The following is a 24,697-nucleotide window of genomic DNA, read 5'->3' as shown; positions in this document are numbered from 1 at the left end:
AGAGATGTCTTAACCCTGTTTTGACCTGAAGTGTGTAAGGCCCTGAACCAGATACGCATGCCTGGTTGGGTACTCTGTGGCCTGTTTGTTGTTTTCCATTTATGGGAGAGCTGTGTTTACTGGGGACCTAGGTTGTGACTGTGGGGCGAAGAGCCTGCCTCTTCGCCATATTAATACCATGGTCTAATGTTGTGAAGTGTCCACAGACAAGGGCCCAGAAAGCCCCCTTGCTGAGAGAAGGCTGTCTGAAACTAGCATCTTTCACAGAACCCTAGGTCTTGATAGAACCAGGACTATTTTCCAATCTTTACTTGAATCACCAGTGATTCAATTTTGGAATTTTGGGGTAGGGATTAGACATTGTGCTTTTGGGAAACTGCTATTGATATTGCTTCTGGAGAGTGATGGCATTATTAAAAATATGTTTTTATTGTAATTACAAGCTTATTGTGTTCTTTATTGGTTGTCAAACTTTTTTTTTTTTTAATGTCTAGGGGATAGTCTGTGTCCCTTTTTTTCTTTTTTAACAATTTTATTTTTAAGTAATCTCTATACTCAGTATGGGACTTGAGCTCACAACCCTGAGATCAAGGATCACACTCTTTTTTTTTTTTTTTTAAAGATTTTTATTTATTTATTTGTCAGAGAGTGAGCGAGCGAGAGCGAGCACAGGCAGACAGAGTGGAAGGCAGAGTCAGAGGGAGAAGCAGGCTCCCTGCGGAGCAAGGAGCCCGATGTGGGACTCGATCCCAGGACGCTGGGATCATGACCTGAGCCGAAGGCAGCTGCTTAACCAACTGAGCCACCCAGGCGTCCCAAGGATCACACTCTTAGCAACTGAGCCAGCCAGTCGCTCCAGTATCCCTTTTAATTATGAGTGAGTGTAAATCTGTTATAGCTGAGTATGAAGATTCTTTTCATTTTGTTTAAATTACCTAGAAAGGAGAAATAGAACTGCTAGTTAAATGCATTAATTTTTTAAATAAAATATTTATTTTTTGAACAGGCATTACATAGACATGATTTGAAATTTAAGTTTTCCTCCTCTCCTGTCTTCCATCCACCCAGTTCCCTTTCCTGGAAACACCAGTGTTATTAATTATATATGTGAAAAAAAGGCATATATGTATATCTATCTATCTATCTATCTATCTATCTCCCTTTCCTCCTTTTTTGTACAGACTACTGCAGACTACCCTGTGTTTTCCTCCCTCCCTTTTCCCCTCCCTCCTTTCTTCCTCCTTTCTTTTTTTCTCTTGCAAATCATTCTATGTGAATATGTTAAAGACTTACTTATGGGGCACCTGGGTAGCTCTACTGGGTAAGCATCTCCTTTGGGCCAAGGTCTTGATCCCAGTGTCATGTGATTGAGTCCTGCATCAGTCTTTGTGCTCAGTGGGGAGTCTGCTTCTTCCTTTCCCTCTGCCCTGCCCCCCCAATTCATTCTCTCAAATAAATAAATAAAATCCTTTTTTTTTTTTTTTTAAAGATTTTATTTGTTTATTTGACACAGAGAGAGAGTACCAGGAGGGGGTGTGGTGGGGAAAGGGAGAAGCAGGTTCCCGCTGGGCAGATATGTGGGGTTTGATCCCAGGACCCTGGGATCATGACCTCAACCAACTGAGCCACCCAGCTACCCCATAAAAAAAAAAAAATCTTTAAAAAAAAAGATTTCCTCATTGTTGTGGGTTTTCTTCTTCTTTTTTTGAGTAGGCTCCATGCCCAGTGTGGAGCCCCATGTGGGGCTCAAACGCTGAGATCAAGAGTCAGATGCTCAAGTGACTAAGCCACAAAGGCACCCCTCCTTACTGGTTTTTTTTTTTTTTTAAATGAAGGCATATCATAATTTACCTAGCCCTTTATTCAGGAGCATTTAGTTTTTTCTAGTCTTTTGCTTTTATAAATAATGCTAGAAAGAATAATCCTATAATAATTTATTTTGCACATATATGAATAAAGTCCTATAAGTTGACATTTTGGGTTGAAAGTTATGTATCTTTAAAATTTCGAGGGATACTGCCAAATCATCCACTTAGAGGTTGTTTTTTTCTTTTTTTTTTAAAGATTTTATTTATTTGAGAGAGAGTGAGCAGGGGGAGGAGCAGAGGGAGAGGGATAAGCAGACTATGCTAAGTGTGGGACCCAGTGTGAGGCTTGATCCCAGGACACTAAGATCATAACCTGAGCTAAAATCAAGAGTCAGAGGCTTAACTGGGCCACTCCGGCACCCCCATCTTAGAGGTTTTAACAAAACCCAGCCTGTAAAATGAGAATCCTGTAGTTAATACATTAAAAAATATAATTTTGGGGACACCTGAATGGCTCAGTAGATTAAGCCTTTGAGTTTGGCTCAAGTCATGATTTCAGGGTTCTGGGATTGAGCCCCACATCAGGCTCTCTGCTCAGTAGGGAGCCTTCTCTCCCCCACCCCCCGCCCCCTACCTGCCTCTCTGTGTTCTCTCTCTGTCAGATAAATAAAATCTTAAAAAAACAAAACAAAACAAACTATATGGGGTGCCTGGGTGGCACAATGGGTTGGGTCTTTGCCTCCAGCTCAGGTCGTGATCTCAGGGTCCTGGGATAAAGCCCCACACTGGGCGCTCTGCTCGGCGAGGAGCCTGCTTCCCCCCATCTCTCTTCCTGCCTCTCTGCCTACTTGTGATCGCTCTCTCTTTGTCAAATAAATAAAATCTGAAAAAAAAAACCTATAAAGATAAAATTTTGTAAAAGTGTATGAACACTGTTATATGTCATTTTTCAGTTAAAATGTAGCTATGCTTCAGTGATTAAAAAACCAATGGAGCACTTGCCTTCTCATTACTTGTTTGTTTTTCTTTCTCATTACTTTGATTTTGCAATGATTTCATGGCTGGTTATGAGGTTCGGAAATAAGCTTTGCTTCCTTATATGTTACCAAGGCTGCCTTCTAGAGAGGAGTACCAGAGATGGACAATTTGCTGAATAACTGGCTCTTTTTATAGTTTTCAATTTTTTTAAAGCTCTGTGCAGGGCTGAAGTCATGACCCCGAGATCAAGAGTCACATGCTCTACCCACTGAGTCAGCCAGGCCACCCCATAATTTTTAATTCTTATAGTAACTGATGATGCCTATGGTTTCATGATTACAATTAAATTTGACTTTACAAACAACTTTCTGGTATTTATTGCATATGATATGGTTTAACTAGAAAGAATATTATACATTCCTAATGTTTTGAAATTTGTATTTCCTTTGACCAGATAATACGTATATGGTCAAAAAACTTAAAAGGTACACAAGGCTAGAGAATGACAAGTCAGTCTTCCTCCACCTTTCCTTTGTATTCTTCCACATCCGTTCCCAGAGGCAGCTACTGTTTCTGATTTCTTAGGTGGTTTCGTAGATAGTCTTTACATATATGAGTCTTTATATGTATGTATAGTTTGCAGCATTGTTTTGTTACTATCAGTTTTTTTTTAAGTACACTGTTATTTTTAACATGTATTTTTAAAATTATGTAAGTAGTGCATTTTCATTTTAGAGATTATAGTGTTAATGTCTTGGTATGATGTTTCCATCCATACTTTTTCTGTGCATGCAGGTATAAGTGACTATTTTGTATTTTATAAATGAATATGATGTCATAAACATGCTATTTTCTAGCTTGCTTTAAATTTTTTTTCTTTTTTAAAGTAAACTCTGCCCAACATGGGACTTGAAGTTATGACCCTGAGATCAAGAGTTGCATGCTCCACTAACCAAACCAACCAAGCGCCCCTTTTTTACTAAGTTGCTTTTTTTCACTTAAGTTGACCATAATTATTTTTCCAGGCTGTCAAGAACATATTTTTATTGTAGAGTGACTGCATGGTATGTTGTTGTTTGAATGTATGGTAATTTCTTTCTCATTTCTTTGTTCTTTTACGTTTAGGGCTATTTTCATTTAATAAGTTTTCCTTGGGGCACCTGGCTGGCTCAGTTGGTGGAGCATGCAATCTTTTTTTTTTTTTTTAGATTTTTTCTTTATTTATCTGACAGAGATCACAAGTAGGCAGAGAAGCAGGCAGAGAGAGAGGAGGAAGCAGGCTCCCTGCAGCGCAGAGAGCCCGATGTGGGGCTCGATCCCAGGACCCTGGGATCATGACCTGAGCCGAAGGCAGAGGCTTAACCCACTGAGCCACCCAGGTGCCCCTGGAGCATGCAATCTTGATCTTGGTGTTGTGAGTTCGGCCTCACGCTGGGTGTAGAGATTACTTAAAGATAAAATCTTAAAAAAAAAATAAATTTTTTTTTAATGAGCAGCCACAATAGACGACTTTATGTATACAGTTCACCTTGTTTGACAAATTACTTCCTTACATGAATTCTTAGATTTGTACTTGTGGGATCAAAATATATGTTTAAAGATGTTTCTACATTGATAGATGTTTCTACATTGATAGATGTTTCTACATTGATAGATGTTTCTACATTGCCCTAGGTAGTTATGAATTTTATTCTTATCTGCATATTAAAACATGTCCGATTATATCCAGTTAGATTCTCAACTGATCTTTTTGTTTAAATGGAGGAGTAGAGTGAGGGTTAGGTCTTGATATTTTAAAGAAATTTGTGTTAGTGATGGGTAGGAATAGTCATGTTGGAAAAATACAGAGACAGTAACAACTCCGTTTGGAAACTGAGCATGTGTGGGTACAATTCAGTATATACTAACATAGTTAAGGCACAGATCTCTTTTTGTGTTTTTCTTGTGGAATCTTTTTCTGAATCCGTAAAATACGAATATAGGCATGTCATTTTAGTAATATCAGCGTTCTGTTTTAATTGATCTGAGAAATAGAATTTTCCCTAGCTTTATGTGTAAGCTTAGTAAAGTGGAGACTTAACGTCTGTATGCTTGAAATATGGTTTCAGTGGGGCGGGTAGGAAGCCGTATGGAAAACTTTTCAGCAATCTTTGTCATTGCTTGGCTGATGTTCCAAATTCTCTTTCTCTTCCACTTCACTTTATTGCATTAGAAAGATTTGAGGCCAAACTTAATACCATCTGATTTGCCAATGAATGAATCTCTAAAGCCCTCTAATCAGTTCTCTATCTTCAGTGAGCACAGGACTCCTTATTATTGAAGGCTCTGTGACTATGTGGGATTTCCCAGTTGGTCAGAGTCTGTGTCTTCAGTATGAATCTTGCTGGAGCCAGGAATGGAAGCGACGGAAACGATTGGGAGGGTAAGAGTAAGCAAAGCATGTGTTTTCATGCCAGTGCACAAGTAAGACAGAGTTTTGCCCAGGGGTGCCCTTATATTTGTTTCACTGGTACAGTCTTTCCTTTTCCCCTATTTATTAGGGAGTCATCAGAAAAGGAGATAGTCTTACAAGAAAACACCTCGATATACTGTCAGGATAGATCACTCACTTGTCTTTCTTTCCCCAGTGAACCTGGAGCTTGTTGAAGGCAGTGCCCGGGAGATTGGCTGGCACAGTAGGTAGTGAACTTAGGAACTGAGTACCAAGAGCCTGTGCACACCATGTGTATCTTTTCATTTTTTTCCTTCTTTACATTTTGGAATAGTTCTAGATTCACAGAAGTTGGAAAAATAGTACAGAGTTTCTGTTTATCCTTTACCTAGTGTCTCCCAGTGGTTATGCATTCCCTTTTTTCTTTGTCTCGTTTTCCTTTTTATGATCATGCTTTCAGCTTGCCGTCAGCATCTGTGAGAAACACTAAACCCTCTGACCTAAAGACTGCTGATTACTCTCCTAGAGTTACTTCTGGGAATGCATATGGTTCTTCCTATTCATTTGTCCTTTTTTTTTTTTTGAAGAATTTATTTATTTATTTGACGGAGAGATAGAGAGCACAAGTAGGCAGAGTGGCAAGCAGAGGGAGAGGGAGAAGCAGGATCCCCACGGAGCAGAGAGCTGGATGCAGAGCTTGATTCCAGGGCCCTGGGATCATGACCTGAGCCGAAGGCAGACGTTTAACGGACTGAGTCCCCCAGGTGCCAGTCTTCATTTGTTCTTGATGAAGCACTTGCTTAGTATGTGGTGCTGTGCCAGGTTCTAGTTGCATCTCTTGATTCAATCTCTTATTTTGGTAACATGGTAAGTATGCTGGATATATCCTTCCTTTGTGGATTGTCTTCTAAATTATATACACATGTCTAAAGTACTGAGAGACCCAAGTGTGTTGATGAGAAGTAGTAGCTGTGACTTGGTGGAAACAGCCCTGGATTTGAAGTTACACGCTCAGGTTCAAATCCTGATTCTCTTTCATACTTGCTGGTTGATGCTGGAATTTACTTTGCTTCTGAATCTGTGAACTTTTCTGTGAAAGAGTATGAGAGTAACAGTCATAGAGAGGTTTTGTGGGTGGATAAAGAAAAGTAGTGTTTGTATAATTACTTAGTGAATTGGAAAGTGCTGTTTCAAATGTGAAGTTGCCTTACTTATTCTAAATTGCTGAAATGAGAGCTGAATTTTAAATTACTGCTGCTGTTACTTCTTTATAGCTTGACTTTGTGCAGTAACAGGAAAAACTCTTCCTGCTGCTTCTTTCCCCCTGGCCTTTTTACACCTTCTGTCTTCACTCTGACTAACCAGTACTTAATAGGGTTTTCTTTTTTCAACTGGGTGTAACCCGGCTCCCTTGAGAAATTCGGGATGGCCATGTCAGCTGTTATGCTATCAAATGACATATTGAATGGTTGCCTCTCTTCTTATTCACCTAAGTCTGGGGATTTCATGTTTCAGAAACCTCTAAAAAAATCTCTCATGCAAGTATCTTTTTGGCTTACCTTTTTCACAGGTTTTGCTCTTAGAAACCAACTCTTAATATGGTACCAGAACTGAGATTTTCATTTTTAAAGGGGAGACTTGATTTTTTAAATATGTAAATATGGGATATGTAAGCAGTCTAAAAAGTAGGGGATACCATGAAAAATTTAAGATTTAGATAATGGAGAATTTTTTACTTAAACGTGGTCTAGGTGCAGACAGATTCTTAAATTATTAAGGGACAGACATATATAGAATAATGCACCCAGTAGCAGTAAAATATACATTATTCTCAAGTGCATGTGGAACATTCTCCAGGATAGATCATATGTTAGGCCATAAAACAAGACTCAATAAATTTAAAAGGATGAAATCCATACAAAGTGTATTTTTCTGATCACAATAGAGTGAAGTTAGATATCAGTAATAGAGAGAAATTGGGGAATTCACAAATATGTGGAAATTAAACAACACACTCCTAAATCATCAGTGAGTAAAAGAGGAGATTACAGGGAGAATTTTAAAATATCCTTAGATGGTTGAAATGAAAACACACCATCTCATGGTGGCAATGGTTGCACAACAGTGAAGGTACTTAATACCAATCTGTTGTACATTTAAAATGGTAAAAATGGTAAATCTTATGTATGACTTACCACAATTAAAAAAAAAAACCCATTCATTGTTCAGTAATGTTTATTGAACACTTAATACTTCATGTCCAAAAATAAAACAACAGGGGCACCTGGGTGGCTCAGTGGGTTAGAGCCTCTGCCTTCAGCTCGGGTCGTGATCCCAGGATCCTGGGATCGAGCCAGGGCTGAGCCCCTGGGCTTTCTGCTCAGCGGGGAGCCTGCTTCCGACTCTCTCTCTGCTGCCTCTCTGCCCACTTGTGATCTCTGTCTGTCAAATAAATAAATAAATAATCTTTAAAAAAAATAAATAAAACAACATGCCATAACTTAGGGAGTGCAGTAAAGCACTGAGAAGGAAATTTATATTTTTAAATACTTTGATTAAAGAAGGATCTTAAGTTAATACCCTAAATGTCCATCTTTTTTTTTTTTTAAAGATTTTATTTATTTATTTGACAGAGAGAGATTACAAGTAGGCAGAGAGGCAGGCAGAGAGGGAAGCAGGCTCCCTGCTGAGCAGAGCCCGATTCGGGACTTGATCCCAGGACCCTGAGATCATGACCTGAGCCGAAGGCAGCGGCTTAACCCACTGAGCCATCCAGGCGCCCCCCTAAATGTCCATCTTAAGAAACTAGTAAGAGAACATAGTAAACCAAAAGCAAGTAGAAGAAAAAAAAAATAAAGACTAGATTAGAAATAAATGATAAGAAAAATAGCAGTGAAAATCAACAGACCAAAAATTGAAAAGGTACTGACCAAGAGAAACAGAGACAAGACTCAGATTAATAAAATCAGAAATCTAAGAGAGGGCATCACTGCTGTCCTTACAGAAATAAAAAATATGATAAGGGATACTAGGAATAATTATATGCTAACAAATTTAATAACTTAGATGAAATTATGCATTTCTAGAAAGGCTCTACTGTGATTGTCTCAAGAAAAAAAATAGACAATCTGACAATCTGAATATATCAATAATAAGTGAAGAGATTGAGTTAACAATCAAAAAACATCCCACAACAAAGAGCCCAGGCTTAGATGACTTCACATTTGGTGATTCTACCGTATCAATCAAATATAAGTTCTTTGGAGACTTTTTGAAAATAAAAGAGGAGGATGGAATGCTTTGAGCGTGTTGTTACTGTGTTACAAAAGCCATATGAAGATATCTCAAGAAAATTATAGACCAGTGTCTTTTAGGAATATAGACGTAAAAAATCAACAAAATGCTAGCAAACTGAATCCAGCACTATAGCAGAAGGATTATATGCTATGACCAGGTAGGATTTATATCAGGAATACAAGGTTGGTTTTATATCTGAAAAATCAACGTAATACACCATATTAATAGAATAAAGGATTAAAGGCACATTATCATCTCAAAAGGTGAAGGAGAAGCGTTTGACGAAATCCAACATCTTTTTTTTTTAAATTAACATATAATGTATTCTTTGTTTCAGGGGTACAGGTCTGTGATTCATCAGTCTTACACAATTCACAGCACTCCCTGTAGCACGTCCCACCCAATCCGCATGTCCCAGCCAATCCCACTCCTCTCCCCATTCCAGCAGCCCTCAATTTGTTTGCTGAGATTAAGAGCCTATTACGGTTAGTCTCCCTCTCTGGTTTCATCTTGTTTCATTTTTCCCCCCTTTTCCCTGTGATCCTCTGTCTTATTTGTCACATTCCTCATGTCAGTGAGCTCATATGATAATTGTCTTTCTCTGATTGACTTGTTTTGTTTAGCGAAATACCCTCTTCCATCCACGACACTACAAATAGCAAGATTCCATGTTTTTGATGGTTGCATGATATTTATATATATATATATGTATATATATATATACCACATCTTCTTTATCCATTCATCTTCCAACACCTTTTTTTTTTTTTTAAGATTTTATTTATTTATTTGACAGAGAGAGATCACACGTAGGCAGAGGCAGGCAGAGAGAGAGAGAGAGGAGGAAGCAGGCTCCCCGCTGAGCAGAGAGCCCGATGCGGGGCTCGATCCCAGGACTCTGAGATCATGACCTGAGCTGAAGGCGGAGGCTTTAACCCACTGAGCCACCCAGGTGCCCTTCCAGACTAACTTTTATAGAGGCTTAACCCGCTGAGTCACCCAGGTGCCCCCAATACCTTTTTGATAAAAACTCTCAACAAACTAGAAATACAGGGGAATTTAACGTGAAAAATGCCAAGTACCCACAGCTGATATCATAGTTAATGATAAAAGATTGAATGCATTCTCCCCAAGATCAGGAACAACAGAAGGATGTCCTTTCATGCCCCTTCTATTCAGCATTGCACTGGAGGTTCTACCAGAACAGGAAAAGGAAATAAAATGCGTCCAGATTGGAAAAGAAGTACAACCATATTTGCAGATGACATGATCTTGTATACAGAACATCCTGTTAGAACTGATAAAGGAGTTGAGCAGGTTTGAAGGATGTAAAATCAATAAACAAAAATCAGTTATATTCCTAGGTACTTGGAATGAATAGTTCAAAAATGAAACTAAGAAAACAGTCTCATTCACAATAGCTATAAAAAGAATAAAAATACTTAGGATAAAGTTAACTAAAAAAGTATAAGTCTTATACTCTGAAAACTGTAAAACATCATTGAAAGAAATTAAAGATCTAAGTAAATGGAAAGACATTCTCCATTCATAGATCCGATTACCTAATATTGTTAAAGATGGCAGTACTTCCAAAGTTGATCTACAGATTTGGTATACTCACTGTTATAATCCTACCTGCCTGTCTTGTAGGAATTGACAGTCTGCTCTTAAAATTCATACAGAAATACAAGGGACCCAGAATAGCCAAGACAATCTTGAAAAAGAACAAGGGTGGAGGACTTTCCTAACTTGCTATAATGCTGTAGTAATCACAACAGTCTTTCAGTGGGGGAAGAATGGTCTTTCTTTCTTTCTTTTTTTAAAGATTTATTTATGAGTTAGTGCACACACAGTGGAAGGGCAGAGAGGGAAAATCCTTAAGCAGATTCCCTGCTAAGTGTGGAGCCCCATGTAGGACTCAAGTCTCACCACCCATGAGATCATAACCTGAGCCAAAACCAAGAGTCCATTGCTCAACTGACTCAGCCACCCAGGCACCCCTGAAAGAATGGTCCTTTCAACACATGGTGCTGGGGCAGGTGGATATCCACATGGAAAAGAATGAATTTGGAACCTTTTCTCATTTGTATATACAAATGAATTCAGAATTAATTATAGACCTAAATGTAAGATCTGAAACGATAAAACTCTTAGTAGAAAACGGGTGTAAATCTTTATGACCTTGGATTAGACAGTATTTTCTTCCTTTTTCATTGAGGTAAAATAAACAATGATTTCTTTGGTATGATATCTAAAACACAAACAAAAGAGAAAAACATAAAATGGACTTCATCAAAATTGAGAACTTTATGTTTCAAATGACACCATCAAGAAAATGAAAGCATACTCCACAGAATGAGAGAAGATACTGGAAATCATATATCTAATAATGGACTTTTACCCAGAACATATAAAAAGTCTTACAGTCAACAGTAAAAGGATAAATAACCCAATTAAAAAATTAACAAAGGATTTGATTAAACATTTCTCCAAAGAAGATGTTCAAATGGCCACACCCATGATGAGAAGCTCAATATCCTTAGTCATTAGGGAAATGCATATCAAAACCACAGTGGGATGCCATTCCACACCCACTAAAATGGCTGTAATAAAACAGTAAGTCTTGCTGAAGATGTAGGGAAATTGGAACCCTCATGTATTCCTTGTGGGAATGTATAATGGTATAGCCATTTTGGAAAATAGGTTGGCAGTTCTTCCAAGAGCTAAACATAGTTACTGTATCCATATTCTAGTTAACACCTGTTGTGTATTGAATAAAATTAAAATTGTGTCCGTATAAAACTTGTTCAGGAGTGTTCATAGTAGCATTATTTATTATAGCCAGAAAGTAGAAACGATCCAAATATCCATCAACAGGTAAGTTTATGAACAAATACATAGTACATCTGTACGATGGAGTATTATTCAGCCATAAAAAGGAATGAAGTACTGAAAGATGCTATAACACGGATAAGCCTTGAAAATAGTATGCTGAGTGAAAGAAACCAGACACAAAAGGCCACATATTTTATGACTCCACTTAAATGAAATGTCCAGTGTAGGCAAATCCATTTGGTCAGAAAGTAGATTATTGGTTTTCATGGGCTTAGGGGAGGAATCTGGGGAGTGACTGCTAAAGGATATGAGGTTTTATTTTGAGATAATAAAAGTGTTCTTAAATAGTGGTGATGGTTGCACAATCTTGGGAATATAATAAAAACTGTTGAATTACAGTCAGTTTAAGAGGGTGAACTTAATGGCATATGAATTATATCTCTGTAAAGCTGTTACTGAAAAACTCACGTAAGGAGTTTAGGTTTAGTGATCTGTTTTTCATTAGTATAGTAAACAAGTAAAAAAGATACTGTTTGACTAGGACTATGAAAGGATAAGAAAGCTCTGAAAAATACTATAGAAGTCAAGTGTTGCTAGATTGAGTAGAAACTTACATCCCCTCTTTCTAGATGAGCCAATTTTTCAGCCACATACGGTCTCCAGTGAGGCTCCTCTCCCCAGTAAGCTGGGTTCTCTACTGCAGTTTCTTATTTCCATTTAAGATCCTTCCTTGGGAAGCTGCTATCTGTATCATGATTCTTTCCTCCCCCGGGGTAACTGTGTTGATGAGGTAACACTTTGGTATGCGAATGCTGACAGCAGTCTTGTGTATATGTTAAATATTTTGCATTGGGAGAAAAAGAGTCCGCAGTGAATAGTGAGGTATTTCCAGTTAGTTTTGGTCTTATAGACTGCATGAATAAAATTGGATAATTTTGGGTAACTGGTCTTTTGTTTTGAAACTTTTAAAAGCTTTATCTCTTTTCAAGAATACAGAAAGTAGAAGAAATTTTAAAGGAGTAGGACAGAAACCCTCATAAACCTATTACTCTTTATTTTTTTATATTTTATTTTTTAAGTTTTTATTTATTAGAGAGAGGAAGACTGAGAGAGAGCAAGCAGGAGGAGCAGCAGGCAGAGGGAGAAGCAGGCTCCTCCCCAGTGAGCAAGGAGCCCGCTCTGGAGCTTGATTCCAGGACCCTGGGATCATGACTCAAACCAAAGGCAGTGGCTCAACGGACTGAGCCACCCAGGCACCCCCAGAGGCCACAATTTAATACTTTACATACTCTATTTTTTTTCTATGATTCTTTCCACATATAGGCTGTATTATACTATACATAAGTATAATTTAATATCATTTCACATCCTCATTTGTTTAGTTAATGAACAGTTTTACTACAAGCGTTTCGTGTTTTTTTTTCTACCATGTGGATTTAAGCTTTATAATACTTAAAAGAAAAATTAGGGATAGGGGTGTCTGGCTCTGACTCTTGGTTTTGGCTCAGGTGGTGATCTCAGGGTCATGAGATAAGCCCACTTCAGGCTCAGCACAGAGTCTACTTCTCTTGTCCCTCTCCCTCCTTCTCTGCCAGCCGCCCCCCCCAACCTCCCCCTGTCTCTCTAAAGTAAATAAATTAATCTTTTAAAAAAAAAATACAGACAGGGCACCTGAGTGGCTCAGTCAGTTAAATGTCTGACTTTGGCTAGGGTCATGATCTTGGGGTTCTGGGATCGAGTCCCAAATTGGGCTCCCCGCTCAGTGGGGAGTTTGCTTGCCCTTCCTTCCCTGTTCTTCTCCCTACTTGTGTTCTGTTTTTCTCTCAAATAAATAAATAAACTCTTAAAAAAGATTATGGGCAATTTTAAACATACAGAAGTAAAGACAAGAGTATAACAACTCCTAGGCGCTTATCACCTAATTTTGGCAATTCTCGGTGCATATCCATCTTCTTGCATCTTTGAGGAAGTCTTTTTTTTTTTTTCATGATTTTGTTTATCTGACATAGAGGGAACACAAGCAGGGGGAGTGGGAGAGGGAGAAGCCGGCCCCCTGCTGAGCAGGGAGCCCAGTGGAGGGGCTTGATCCCAGAGCTCCAGGATCGTAACCTGAGCCGAAGGCAGAAGCTTAACGACTGAGCCACCCAGGCACTCCATGAGGAGCAGCATAAAAGTGGAAGCAATTTTTATTATTTTAAACCTGCCCCAGGAGAAGCAAAAACAAAATTAAGGTTATCTCCTGCTTTTACCGTTCACAGAGAAAGCAGTATTTTATTTTAAATATTTTTGATATTTTATTTTATTTTGATTATTTTAAAATTTATTTATTTGACAGAGGGAGATCACAAGTAGGCAGAGAGAGAGGAGGAAGCAGGCTCCCCACTGAGCAGAGAGCCCAGTGCGGGACTGGATCCCATGACTCTGAGATCATGACCTGAGCCGAAGGCAGAGGCTTTAACCCACTGAGCCACCTAGGTGCCCCATTTTTGATATTTTAATACTCAAATATTTTAATCTGAAAGATTAAAAAATTACTTCATTAAAATACTGGTGAAGGCAAGTAGTAACTGAAGAAGTTATCTGGCGCTGGGGTAGTACCTTCTGTTATTTTCTTATAGTATATGTACAGTGAGGTGGAGTTGCTGGGTGGTTGTTTTTGTTTCGGCATTTATTTTTCTTCACCAGCATGTTGTTTTTCACCACCACATATTTTGTGGAAATTTTTGGAGCACTGCTTTCATTTTCTTATGAATTTCAGACTTTCTTCTTGTTTTACACTTCATTGACAGTTGTACATTGTATTCCATAATACTGAAAGGGAGATTTTCCTTCATTATGAGATGGCATTGCCTAATTTTTGAATGGTATTTTACTACTTGTAATTATGAAGGGAGCATATATTCATTAGAAAATATTTAGAAAACACAGAAAGTACAATGAAGAATCTATAACCCACTACCAGAAATTAAGCAGTGTTAATGATTTTTTTCCTATTCATATGGCCTGCCCTTGCAATGGAATATGGTGAATCTTCCCCTCTTATTCCATTTTGGGCATTTGCATTATACATTATGGCTGTTTTTTTGTCCTAACTTCACTGTAGTTAATTATTATTCATGCTGGGGTGAGTGATTGAGATAGAGAGATTAACTCTGATTTTTTTCTGCCCTCCCACAGAATCTTATGGTCTTGTGATCACTTGAATAATTCCAGATTTTAATGATCTTTCCCAGGAAAATAATTTCCTGCCCACCCAAGTCTCCTGATTCTGCTGTTCATTTGTTTAGAGCTTTCTGAATGAAGGCCTCCTGCCTTTGGGGCTAGAAAATGATTGTTGGGCATTGTCTGTGTCCAGTCTTTGTGCTCCAATTAGGTTATTTCCAGACTTTTGAGACTAAGAACTCTTTTTAGTGTCCAGTGTCACAGAGCTCTACAGAAGTGGAATTTCTCGTATTAGTTGAGAAAAATGATCAAACTAAAAGAATTTAGAATTACTTTTTGTATTACCTTTGCCTTTAAAAATTCATAACTGCTTGTACCTGAGTTTGAAAAATTGTGGATATGAAGACAACTCAGTTCATGGGTAATGTTTGCTGTGCATATGGAGAAAAGCTCAGACATTCTTGTAATAACTATGTGCTCTCATCTCAGAGGTGGGGTTAGTGCTTACAGGTTGGGAGCTAGTGCTCTGGCCTTCCCAAATTGCTGGTTTTCCTCTGACAGTCTCTTCTGTTTGTGCTTTGTCCGTATCTATTTGCACATTCCTTTTACCTGGAATGTTTTTTAACATTTTTCCTACCCTCCAGTTACTCCTACTCCCCAAGAAGAAAATGACCTCAATTAATGATTGCAGTGATTTTGATTTTCAGCTCAAACTTCATTATTTTAACAAATATTTCTCAAGTGCTTGAGCATAACGGGTATAGTTATAGGCATTAGGTGAATGTAATAAACAGGGTCCCCGTCTTTATAATACTGACAGTCCTGTAGGGAAACAGACAGCAAATATGTAAACAAACGTGATAGAATGTTTGTCGTAAGTGTTTCAAAGGAATGGAACAGGGTGCAGTGACGGGGCCCTCCTTTGAGTGGTCTTTGAAGGACTTGTTGAGGAGGTGACCTTTAAGCTGAAGCCCTGAGGCCTACAGCCAAGCTACTGTAGGCACATGGACAGTGTTTAAGGCTGAAAGAAGAGCTAGAGTGAGGCCAGTGGGGGCCATGAGTTCAGAGATACCCCAGAGGTAACAATTTGGAAGTCATCAGTTTAAAGGCAGTTTGTAAATTTCCTGGCGATGGATTCTGAGTGTTTTGGAGTGAGCAAGATGAGAAGATGAGAGGCATTGGTCTGGGCCCCTCAGCCACTCTGAAAGCAGAGCAGAGATGGTTAGAGAAATGCTCAAGTAGGTGCAGCCAGAAAAGTTGCAGGAAGGCATATCATTTGTTTTCATGAAAGTGGGAAGTTTTTCAAGAAGGATGGCGCGGCCAGCCTTAGAATGCTGCGGAATTTTGGAGTTAGCCAAGTAGAGCAAAGTATTGCTTGGATTTGCCAGCATGGAAGTCATCTGTGATCCGGATGAGCAGCTTCCCGGGAGCAGTGGCCAGTGATGCCCAATCGGAGGGGCTGCGGGGCGAACAGGAAGTATGTCAGTGCACCTGGTGTCCTGAGAGGTGGGGGGAGAAGGGTGCAGGCTGCAGGCAGAGTACTTCTCCCCTGGGGAGAAGACGGGAAAGACATTTTGAGGAGGAGGGCAGAGCTAACTCACTAGAGAACAGGAGTTGGGATGCTAGCTTGGGATACTTTGTGAAGTTTGAGATTCTCAGTGTAAAATGAAACCGGTTGGACACATGAGCGTATGTGTTCCTTCAGCATGATGGACAGGCCGGATCTGAAGGCACCTGATTACCTGATTGTGTGTCAGGTTCTTCCAAGGTTCAGACTTGCTCGGCAGCTCTCACATCGGGAGAGAAAGTTGAGGGTAGTTTCAAGCTCTTAACACCCCTGTGGAATTGAGTCCAGAATAAAAGGAAGGTCAAATTGGGAAGGTGTTTTATGGACTTGAGGAGCCTGGCACCACGTGCTTGAGCATGAGCTGGAAGGATGGGCTGTTGTGGTTGAGAAGCCGGATTGCAGAACCTTTCAGGGAGCTGAGAGACGAGGAGGGGTTGCTGATACCTGAGAGCGGACACCCAGAAGGTTAGAGGTCTGAGGTGGCTGAAAAGACGGGAAACTGAGGGATGCTGAGGCAGGGAAGGAGGGAGACAGGGAGGCTGGAGCCCCAGTCCACCCGGAGCTGACCAGTGACTGTAGGCTGACAAATGAAAGCAGGGGCTGGCTGGGAGCGTGAGTGCTGTGTCTGCACGGCGTGAGCTGCCCTGTCCCAGCCCTGGGATTTCCACTTGGATTTCCTCGGGCAACGTTTTCTCTCCTTTCTGTGCCACCTGCAGCACCTTCTACAAACATCCTGCTTAGGACTCCTCCTAATACTGTTGCAGCTGTTTGCATTTCTATCTCTTCCTTCTTCCGGGCGATGGGCTCCTCCTGGAGGGCCTGGACCAAGCCTCACATTCTGTGATTTCTGGTCATTAACACAGTACACACTGCTCACATGACCGGCCCAGCGTAAATGTTCACTGAGTGAATGCGTGAGCTCAGAAGTGGGTGGGCTCAGAAGGGAAGAGAAGGCAAGAACAGAAGGCACAGGTAGAGTGAGAATGGAGATTTATTGCTGGCAGGGCAAGGCAGAGTGTCTTTGTAAAATTTCAGACCATATTATAGAATCATTAGAATGCAAAAGAGTTTGCCTTATTGTTAGAAACACACGCTTTTGACTTCATGTGAATAAATTCTGCTAATTTCTGGCTTCCAGAGTTGGCTTTAAAATTATTATTACCACTTTCTGCATATTTTCCAGGGACATTTTTGATGTGGTTATTCACTTTGTTGTGCTGCTAGTTTAAGTTGTCCTTCTTGGCACTATAATATGGAATATTATTTTGGTTAATCTTCCTAGGTACTTGTGATTTGGTTTCTTGTTTCCTAATCCTCTACTTCTTATGCCCCACACGCTATAGCTTTTTACCATTTTCGTGTTTCAGCTGTTAAGTGCCTGTACTTTGGGTTTTCGATGTGGCAGTGTTGGAGTTGTGGAGTGTTGTAGTATAGTGTTAAGAATATGAACCACAGGGCTAGACAGCTCTGGTTTTCAGTTACTGCCTGACATTATTAACTTTAAAACTCTGGGCAGTTTTTGGTTGGTTGGGGCCTCTCTGAGTTTCATCTCTTTATCTTTGAAAAGGGAATAATGATGCCCACCTGTCATTGCACGGTCTCCCCTTAGCATGCTTCTTCCCTCAACGGTTTGCAAGTGTCTTCCTCCCTCATTTTTTCCCCGCATTTAGTTTGATCATTTCCCCTGTTATCTGATGGGCGTACATACATAGTTTTGTCTCGGTCATTCCAGGCCTTCTCGATCCGTTTCTTCTCTGAATTGCCACAGTACTTACACATTCCCCTAACTGGCGGGTACAGCATTCTACCTGTGAAATCTAATGCGTACCTGTGTTTGTGGTCAATTATTACATGGACAAGCTTTTTGTGCATTTTGTTGCCTCCAAGTAAGTTGGAAGCATTTTCAAGTCAAGCCATAGATTATAATTAGGTCTATCGTATTTTCTGTAGCGAGATGGGATATGTGATGAGTCCGTAAAAGTCATTGAGATTAGCCTGGTAATGGGTAACCAGAATACAGATGTATTCAGCCCAGCTATTTATCCGTGTATTCACAAATATCCATTGAAGTGTATGTGTTAGATTGAAACACACGGCCACAATGTTCTGCAGCTCCTATTAATTGGTAGAATCCATCTCTTCACACTTAATCTGGGCTGGCCTTGTGACTTGCTTTGACCCCAGAATGTAGCAGAAGTGATTTGCAGGTTCTGGATTCCAGGCCTTGAGCAGCCTGGCACCTTGCCCCTTTGCTACCATGGAGTGCTGTCACCACTGTACAGTGAGCTGCAGGCTAGGCTACTGAGTGGTCAGAGATCCCATGTGGCGAGAGGTCCAGCCAGCAGCCGGCATCAGTGTGTCAGACATGGGAGTGATGCCACTGTGTTCTCTTGAGCCCAAGTGAAGCTGGCAGATGACAACAGTGGCATGAATGATCCCAGGTGAGATTTGTAGAGGAACCTTCTCTCTGGGCCCAGCCAACTCACAGATTTATGAGAAAGATTAACTTGTTTTGAACTACTAGGTAAAAATGATTCTACTTGTAGCTTCTCTTACTGAGAAGTCTATAGAGCAGAGTTTATAGTTGGTTCTGTTCTCTCCCACCCTCCCCCATCCTCCATTGTTAACCCCACCCTCCCTCCATCCTCCGTTGTTAATATGCCTCTATAGTTGGGTACCTAAGTACCACACAGTAATTATGGCAATTAAGGGGATAGAGATAGGAGCTAATTTTTTTTTAAGATTTTATATAGTTATTTGAGAGAGAGCACGAGTAGAGGTGGAGGGTGACTGGGGGGAAGGCCAGAGGGAGAGGGAGAAACAGGCTCCCCACTGAGCAGGGAGCCAGAGGTGGTGCTCTGTTCTGGGACCCCGGGATCATGACCTGAGCCAAAGGTAGATGCTTAACCGACTGAGCCACCCAGGTGCCCCAGAAGCTAATTTTTAAAAATGTCCTGTGCAAACCCTTTCCATTCGTCATCTTATTTAATGAATGTAGAGCCAGTATTCTCCCCAGTGCCACTCAGGAAGTGGCAGAGTCAAGACTGGAGGCTGGAATTCTTAACTGTGTTGTTCTTTTGATTACCTCAGGCTCTCTAATTGTGTGTTTCTTCATTCTTGTTGAAGCTGGTATTTTTTAACTTCTTCCTGTTGGTCCCTAGCAGGAGCTGGGCTATTGTTCTGGTAAATGTTGCTCTGTTAATATCTACTTTCCTGGGTACTGTAAAGGAGAATGACTCTAGGACCATTGTCTTGACCTCTTATTGTTTTTTCTCCATAGGTATAGACCAAGATGATGTGGCAGGAAAAGGTTGGGGGCCTTGGACCCCAACTACTCTCCTGGGGGCAAACAACGGTGGTGATGTTGGGGAATAGAAAGGCCCTTTGCAGGTGGGGAGGAGTTCTAGAGGAGTTGGGGCATTTTTTTCAGAAATACCTGGAATGTATCCCTTTTCCAGGGTCTGATACAATAACATCTAGTGGGCTCCATGGCTTTTATGGTGAGATCTTGCTGAAGGAGAACACTTAGCCTGATAAGAAGAGGAAAGGTACTTGGCTATTCTAAGGTACCTGCCTTTCCTTTTATATCACTTTTACATTTATTTTGGAAAATGTGTACAAGTAGAACTTTTTAAAAAAACTTGGAAATAGTGTTACATTTTGAGTCATTCCGTCGCTACATACAGTGCTATTGCTGTTATTCCCTGTGCTGTAGCTTTCATCCCCACGATTTACGCAGTCCAACATTCTGAGCAATTTCTTATTTTTTTTCTTTAGAGAGTGAGGGCAGGGGAGGCTCAGAGGGACAGGGAGAGAGAGAATCCCAAGCCTGAGTCCCCGCTGAGCATGGATCCTGACATGGGGCTTGGTCTCGGCACCCTGAGATCATGACCTGAGCCGAAATCGAGAGTCAGATGCTGAACCTTCTGAGCCACCCAGGTGCTCCCTTAGTACTCTCTAATGTTAGTACTACTGTCAGGTAATCACCTATATGATGCTCCTCTCCTGAATGGTGATTTCAGAACTAATGTAAAGAGGTGCTTTGCTTGTTTCTTAAGCTCTCTCTGGGCAAGGGCTGAGTCCTGTTTACTCTTGTATCTCAGTGCCTTCCAGTAATGCCTTACACATAACAGACCTGCTTTTTATTTGGCCCAGCCACAGGTAACATCTGGGACCTTGGGTTCTAGGTTCACTTTAGACCTGTTTCCTTGTTGCGCTCTCCCTGGAAGAGAGCCTGGACAGGACGTGGGTGGAAGCAAGAGATTTTTTACCTCCTCCTCCTGTTTGTTTATATTCCGTTTTCTGCATTTTTAAAATATAATTTTTTTTAATATAATGTTTTTATAATTCTGTTGCTATATGAAGTTTTGCTTATATTTTTGTTGATTTAGAAAATTCCTGGGAGGTACAGGGAAAAGGACACTTATTTATTTACTTGGATCGCTAAAAATATCTCTGAAAGGATACACCAGAAACTAGGGACATTACTTGCTTTTAGGCAGAGAAACTGGGCAGCTAGAGGGCAGGAGTGGGAGGGAGATTTTTGTACTTTTGTACCTTGTGAGTTGGGACCCACGTGATTGATACTCCCAGAATGCCTTTGGAAGTATAAATGGAGAAAATGTTCAAGAGCACAGGAAAAAGCTCCCCCCAAATCCAGTTTAGTAAAAATAAATATAAGAGAGGATTATCAGTCACTTTTTTTTTTTTTTTTAAATTTAAGGAGAAAAGAGAGAACCCAGTCTGCTTAATGCCTAGGGGCTTCTGATATCTTTCATTCTGTGGGTTTGTATATAGGAATTTGTCGTGTTAAGCCTTCATTGCATAGTAACCTTCAAGAAGCATATACTTTTATTTGTTAGAAATCATGGACAATTCTTATTGAAGGGGAGCTTTTTATATAATACATATTTTTAAAATTACAGCAGAGATTGGAATGAATGGGATCATTCCTCTCCTAGCAATGGAGAGTTTGTTCTCTTGCTTGTTGCTTCCTACCTGAGCATGAAGTCTGACCTCCCTTCCCTGAGTGAGAGGAGAAGTAGGCCAGACTTATAATCATAAGGGTTTGAAGGTGGGAAAGGAAACTTAATTGGCTGTGTGGTCTTGGAAAATTACCTCAGTTTCTTTATCCATAAAATGGGATTTCAGTACCTACTTTACACACTTGGTTGGAGAATTAAAGATAATGGATATAAATGATCTAGCATGGAACTTGACACCTCAAGTAGGTGCTTAAAAACCATGTGGTTATCCTCATTATTGGTTAACATCTGTTGATTTTAGGACCCTGGAGGAGTAAAGGATAGCAGAGTCTTTTCACTGAGAATGAAAGGTAGATGTTTAGGGGAAGGCGGAGTATATCTGTTATCTGTCGGTGTATAACAATCCACCACAAGCTTAGTGGCTTAAAACAACAATGAAATATTCTCTCTCATAGTTCTGTGTTTCATCTGGGTAGTTTTTTTTTGCTTGTCTCCTTAGACTTATTTGCGTAGCTGCAGAATGAAAGAGCTAAGTGGTCCCCGATGGACGCACTCCCAAGTCCTGCAGTGCTTCTGGCTGCTGGTTGGGGCGTGTTGGTTCTCTTTCACACGGCCTCTCTGGTTCCAGGAGCTTCCTCACTGCATGGCAGGCCTAGGGCGGCATTCTAAGAGGGCAAGCTGCAGTGCTTGCCTGTCACATCTCAGCTTCCTTTTGCAGTAGCTGGTTTGCTACTGGCCAAAGCAGGTCACAGGGCTAACCTCAGGTCACTGTGGAGGGGACTAAGTTCCCACCTTGGTGGGGGGAAAAAAGAAACAAAGAATTAGTGGCCATTTTTAATCCACCACAAGCCTACCCTTATTTGATTTGCTTCTTGGGTTAATATTGGGCCGAGAGAGAAAAGGTTCTGTTAGTTTCTCCAGTTTTCCTGTATCACTGATACCTTCATTAGGCTAACGTAGGAGCTGATTAATGAACTGGGGATATTTTGTTCAGACTAAAAATTGGAATGAAGGATAATAGCTGCTTTTATGTATTTGAAGAACCTTCTTATGAAGAAGAGACCAGTTCCACAGTATGGAAGTGACTGGAAAGCACTCTTCTGCCATGTGAGACAGTGAGTTTTCTCGAATGTTGTCCTGCCCCCAGCCCCATGCAAGTAGAAGATGGGTAATCATGTGTCAGGGGCGTTAAAGGAGGGTCTTCCTCATTGAATGACTCGACTTAAATGATTCCGATTGGTGTCAGAAGTCTGTGCTTTTGGAACTCGGAAAGTGCACTGTGCTCTTCATTCTGAGAGTAGGGATGGATAAGGGGATGTTAGCAAGAGGAGGAATTCTTGTGCATGGACTTGTGATTTTACTTGATGGATAAGTTCATAGTTACCTGCTGGGACCCCGAGAGGAGGGGATTGACTGTTGCTGTGAGGAGCGGTTCCATTTAGTACAGAGGCAGGGAGGTGCTGCGTCTTGAAGACAGGTTTTTTGTGAGTCATCTTTGGTTAGAATGAAGAGTCAAGACAAGAAATTGAAGTAAGAAATGGATGTGTACGGTTCCTCCAGCAGCCACAGATTAAGTGTTCATCTTCCCGAGTTTATCTAATGAAAACAGTTTGGTACAACTTTCCTATAACATGATTTTGAGATCTCCCGATTTTCTGTATAACAGACCACCAGGTCCAAATGGTGCTGTTGTCAGCCGAGAATACTGTCCATAAGTGATCAGCATGTGGGCCTGTTCCCATTTCTCCCTCCCATCGCTCCCTTTTCTTTGTTGGAGGGAGAAGGCGGTGGCAGGGACGACTGTTCACTCTGGTGTCAAGCTCCTGAAGAAGCTTGATGGACGTGCTGTCTCTGGTTCATGTTATCAGCCCGGCCACTTCGGTCAGTGGTGTTTCTATGGAGCCTGCCCCATTTTCAGCGCTTTTTTTTTTTTTTTTTTTTTTTTAAGAAAACTCTGAGTATGGCAATAAGCGACAGTACCTCCAGTGATTCACACGCAGAGGGTGTTAGGTTTTTGGTGGGAAGCAAAATTTAAGTGACAAATAAATATGCTAGCTGAAGCAGAAGATTGCTTTCCTGACTGGCTCATTTACAAGCTGGAAAGTTGTGAAAAACATCAACCTACCAACTGTGTAGCTCATTGGCTCTTTGCTTTGGGCTTCCATGTTCCTCCTGGTACAAATACTAATTATGTTATTCTGGTATGGTTGCCGAGCATTCATGCTTCTCACTCCACTTGTGATTATAAATGATTCTGCAGCGCGAATTGCTTTGTCTTTGATTTAATGTTTCATAACATTTGGATGTTTTGTTCTCTGTGCTGATTTGTCGTTCTCTTTCCCTTTTCAGAATGGACTGCTGAATTATGAAGAATTTCAGACCCAATAGCAGAACCTCACTCGGCCACTCACTCCTTTATCTCCTACTAGTTATTTAAATTGGACTTTTAATATCCTACCAGCTGCTCTTCAGACACACATGGTGCATTGTTGCCATTCCCCGGATTGCATCTTTGAAACACAGACTCTTAGTAACTTTCATAGAACAAAGAGGCAACCTCCCGGGTATATTTCCTGGGAGGGTGTCACCCTGACTGCCCTCTAGCTTCTGCTGGATCTGGATTTGAATTCCACCATGGAGCCTCGCATGGAGTCCTGCCTGGCACAGGTGTTGCAGAAGGATGTGGGGAAACGACTACAGGTTGGCCAAGAACTTATAGACTATTTCTCAGACAAACAGAAGTCCGCTGACCTTGAACATGACCAGACCATGTTAGATAAACTTGTGGATGGGCTTGCTACCTCTTGGGTGAACTCTAGCAATTACAAGGTAAGCTGTGCTTCAGAAGGCACTCATGTAGGTGGCTGGGCTGCCTTGGCGGGTCAGAACTGGTCCTTGGAAGAAGACTCCTTTGGAAGCCATTTGTAGGTGGCTTCCAGTAAGACACTCAGGCTGTGGCTTTTGGATGTTTCATTCTGGAGCAAGTAGGGTCTTCTTTAATTCTTGTTGGAGATCAAAGAATCCTTATGCTTTCGCACTTTGAAAGAAGGTCAAGTGAACAGATAAAGAGAGGCTTTTATGTTGGGAAGTTTACAACCATTTGCAGCCCTGAAGTTGAAGTGAATGTTCTATCTTACATTGAAAGGGTCATGAGATGTTGGTGAGTGGCGCTTCATAAGTAGCAAACATCTTCACTGATTACCTATTGGGGATGGAATTGGCGGTAGTGTGTGGCGCATTTTACCTTCAGATCTCTGTTTTGAAGTCGGCCTAGGTACCTGGCCAGAAATAGTATGGGTTGCCGAGGGCTCTTCTGTGACTTGTATGTAATGGCCTGGAGGATATCCTTCTGGTTCTAAAGATCGAAGTGGGCGGGTGCCTTTGGTGGGTAGGGGATGCAGGCGGGGTCCCAAGACCCAAATGAGTTGTCACGATTGACCATTTTACCATTCAAGGATTGAGCTTTTGTGACTAAAAATTGGACTGGACTTGTGCTGCAGAGGTGTCATTCTCTCTACCTCCCCTCCCCTTTCTTAGTTTGCCAACAGGTGGCCCCTTTGGGTCAAGATTGAGATAGAACAGTAGGGTGTTGGCATGACTTCTAATAGGTGCTGTAAACATTGGGATTGGGAAA

The 24,697-nt window shown here is 40.8% G+C and overlaps 1 protein-coding gene across 15 annotated transcripts in view; it reads left to right on the top strand.

Moving 5' to 3' along the window:
* Positions 1-24,697, top strand: part of CLASP1 (cytoplasmic linker associated protein 1) — a 268,343-nt gene that overhangs the window by 12,438 nt on the left and 231,208 nt on the right. For 14 of the 15 annotated variants that reach the window (XM_032353912.1, XM_032353910.1, XM_032353909.1 and 11 more), the window contains exon 2: positions 23,413-23,892. In XM_032353912.1, coding sequence (XP_032209803.1) covers positions 23,698-23,892 — 195 coding nt within the window. In that variant the 5' untranslated portion in view covers positions 23,413-23,697. Of the gene's footprint in view, positions 1-22,833; positions 22,945-23,412; positions 23,893-24,697 lie in introns of those variants that run through there. The other variant, XM_032353905.1, reaches the window with a different exon arrangement.

The sequence above is a fragment of the Mustela erminea genome, chromosome 8 (assembly GCF_009829155.1).
Source record: "Mustela erminea isolate mMusErm1 chromosome 8, mMusErm1.Pri, whole genome shotgun sequence".
Classification (NCBI taxonomy): domain Eukaryota; kingdom Metazoa; phylum Chordata; class Mammalia; order Carnivora; family Mustelidae; genus Mustela; species Mustela erminea.
This window is presented reverse-complemented; position numbering and strand designations above follow the sequence as displayed.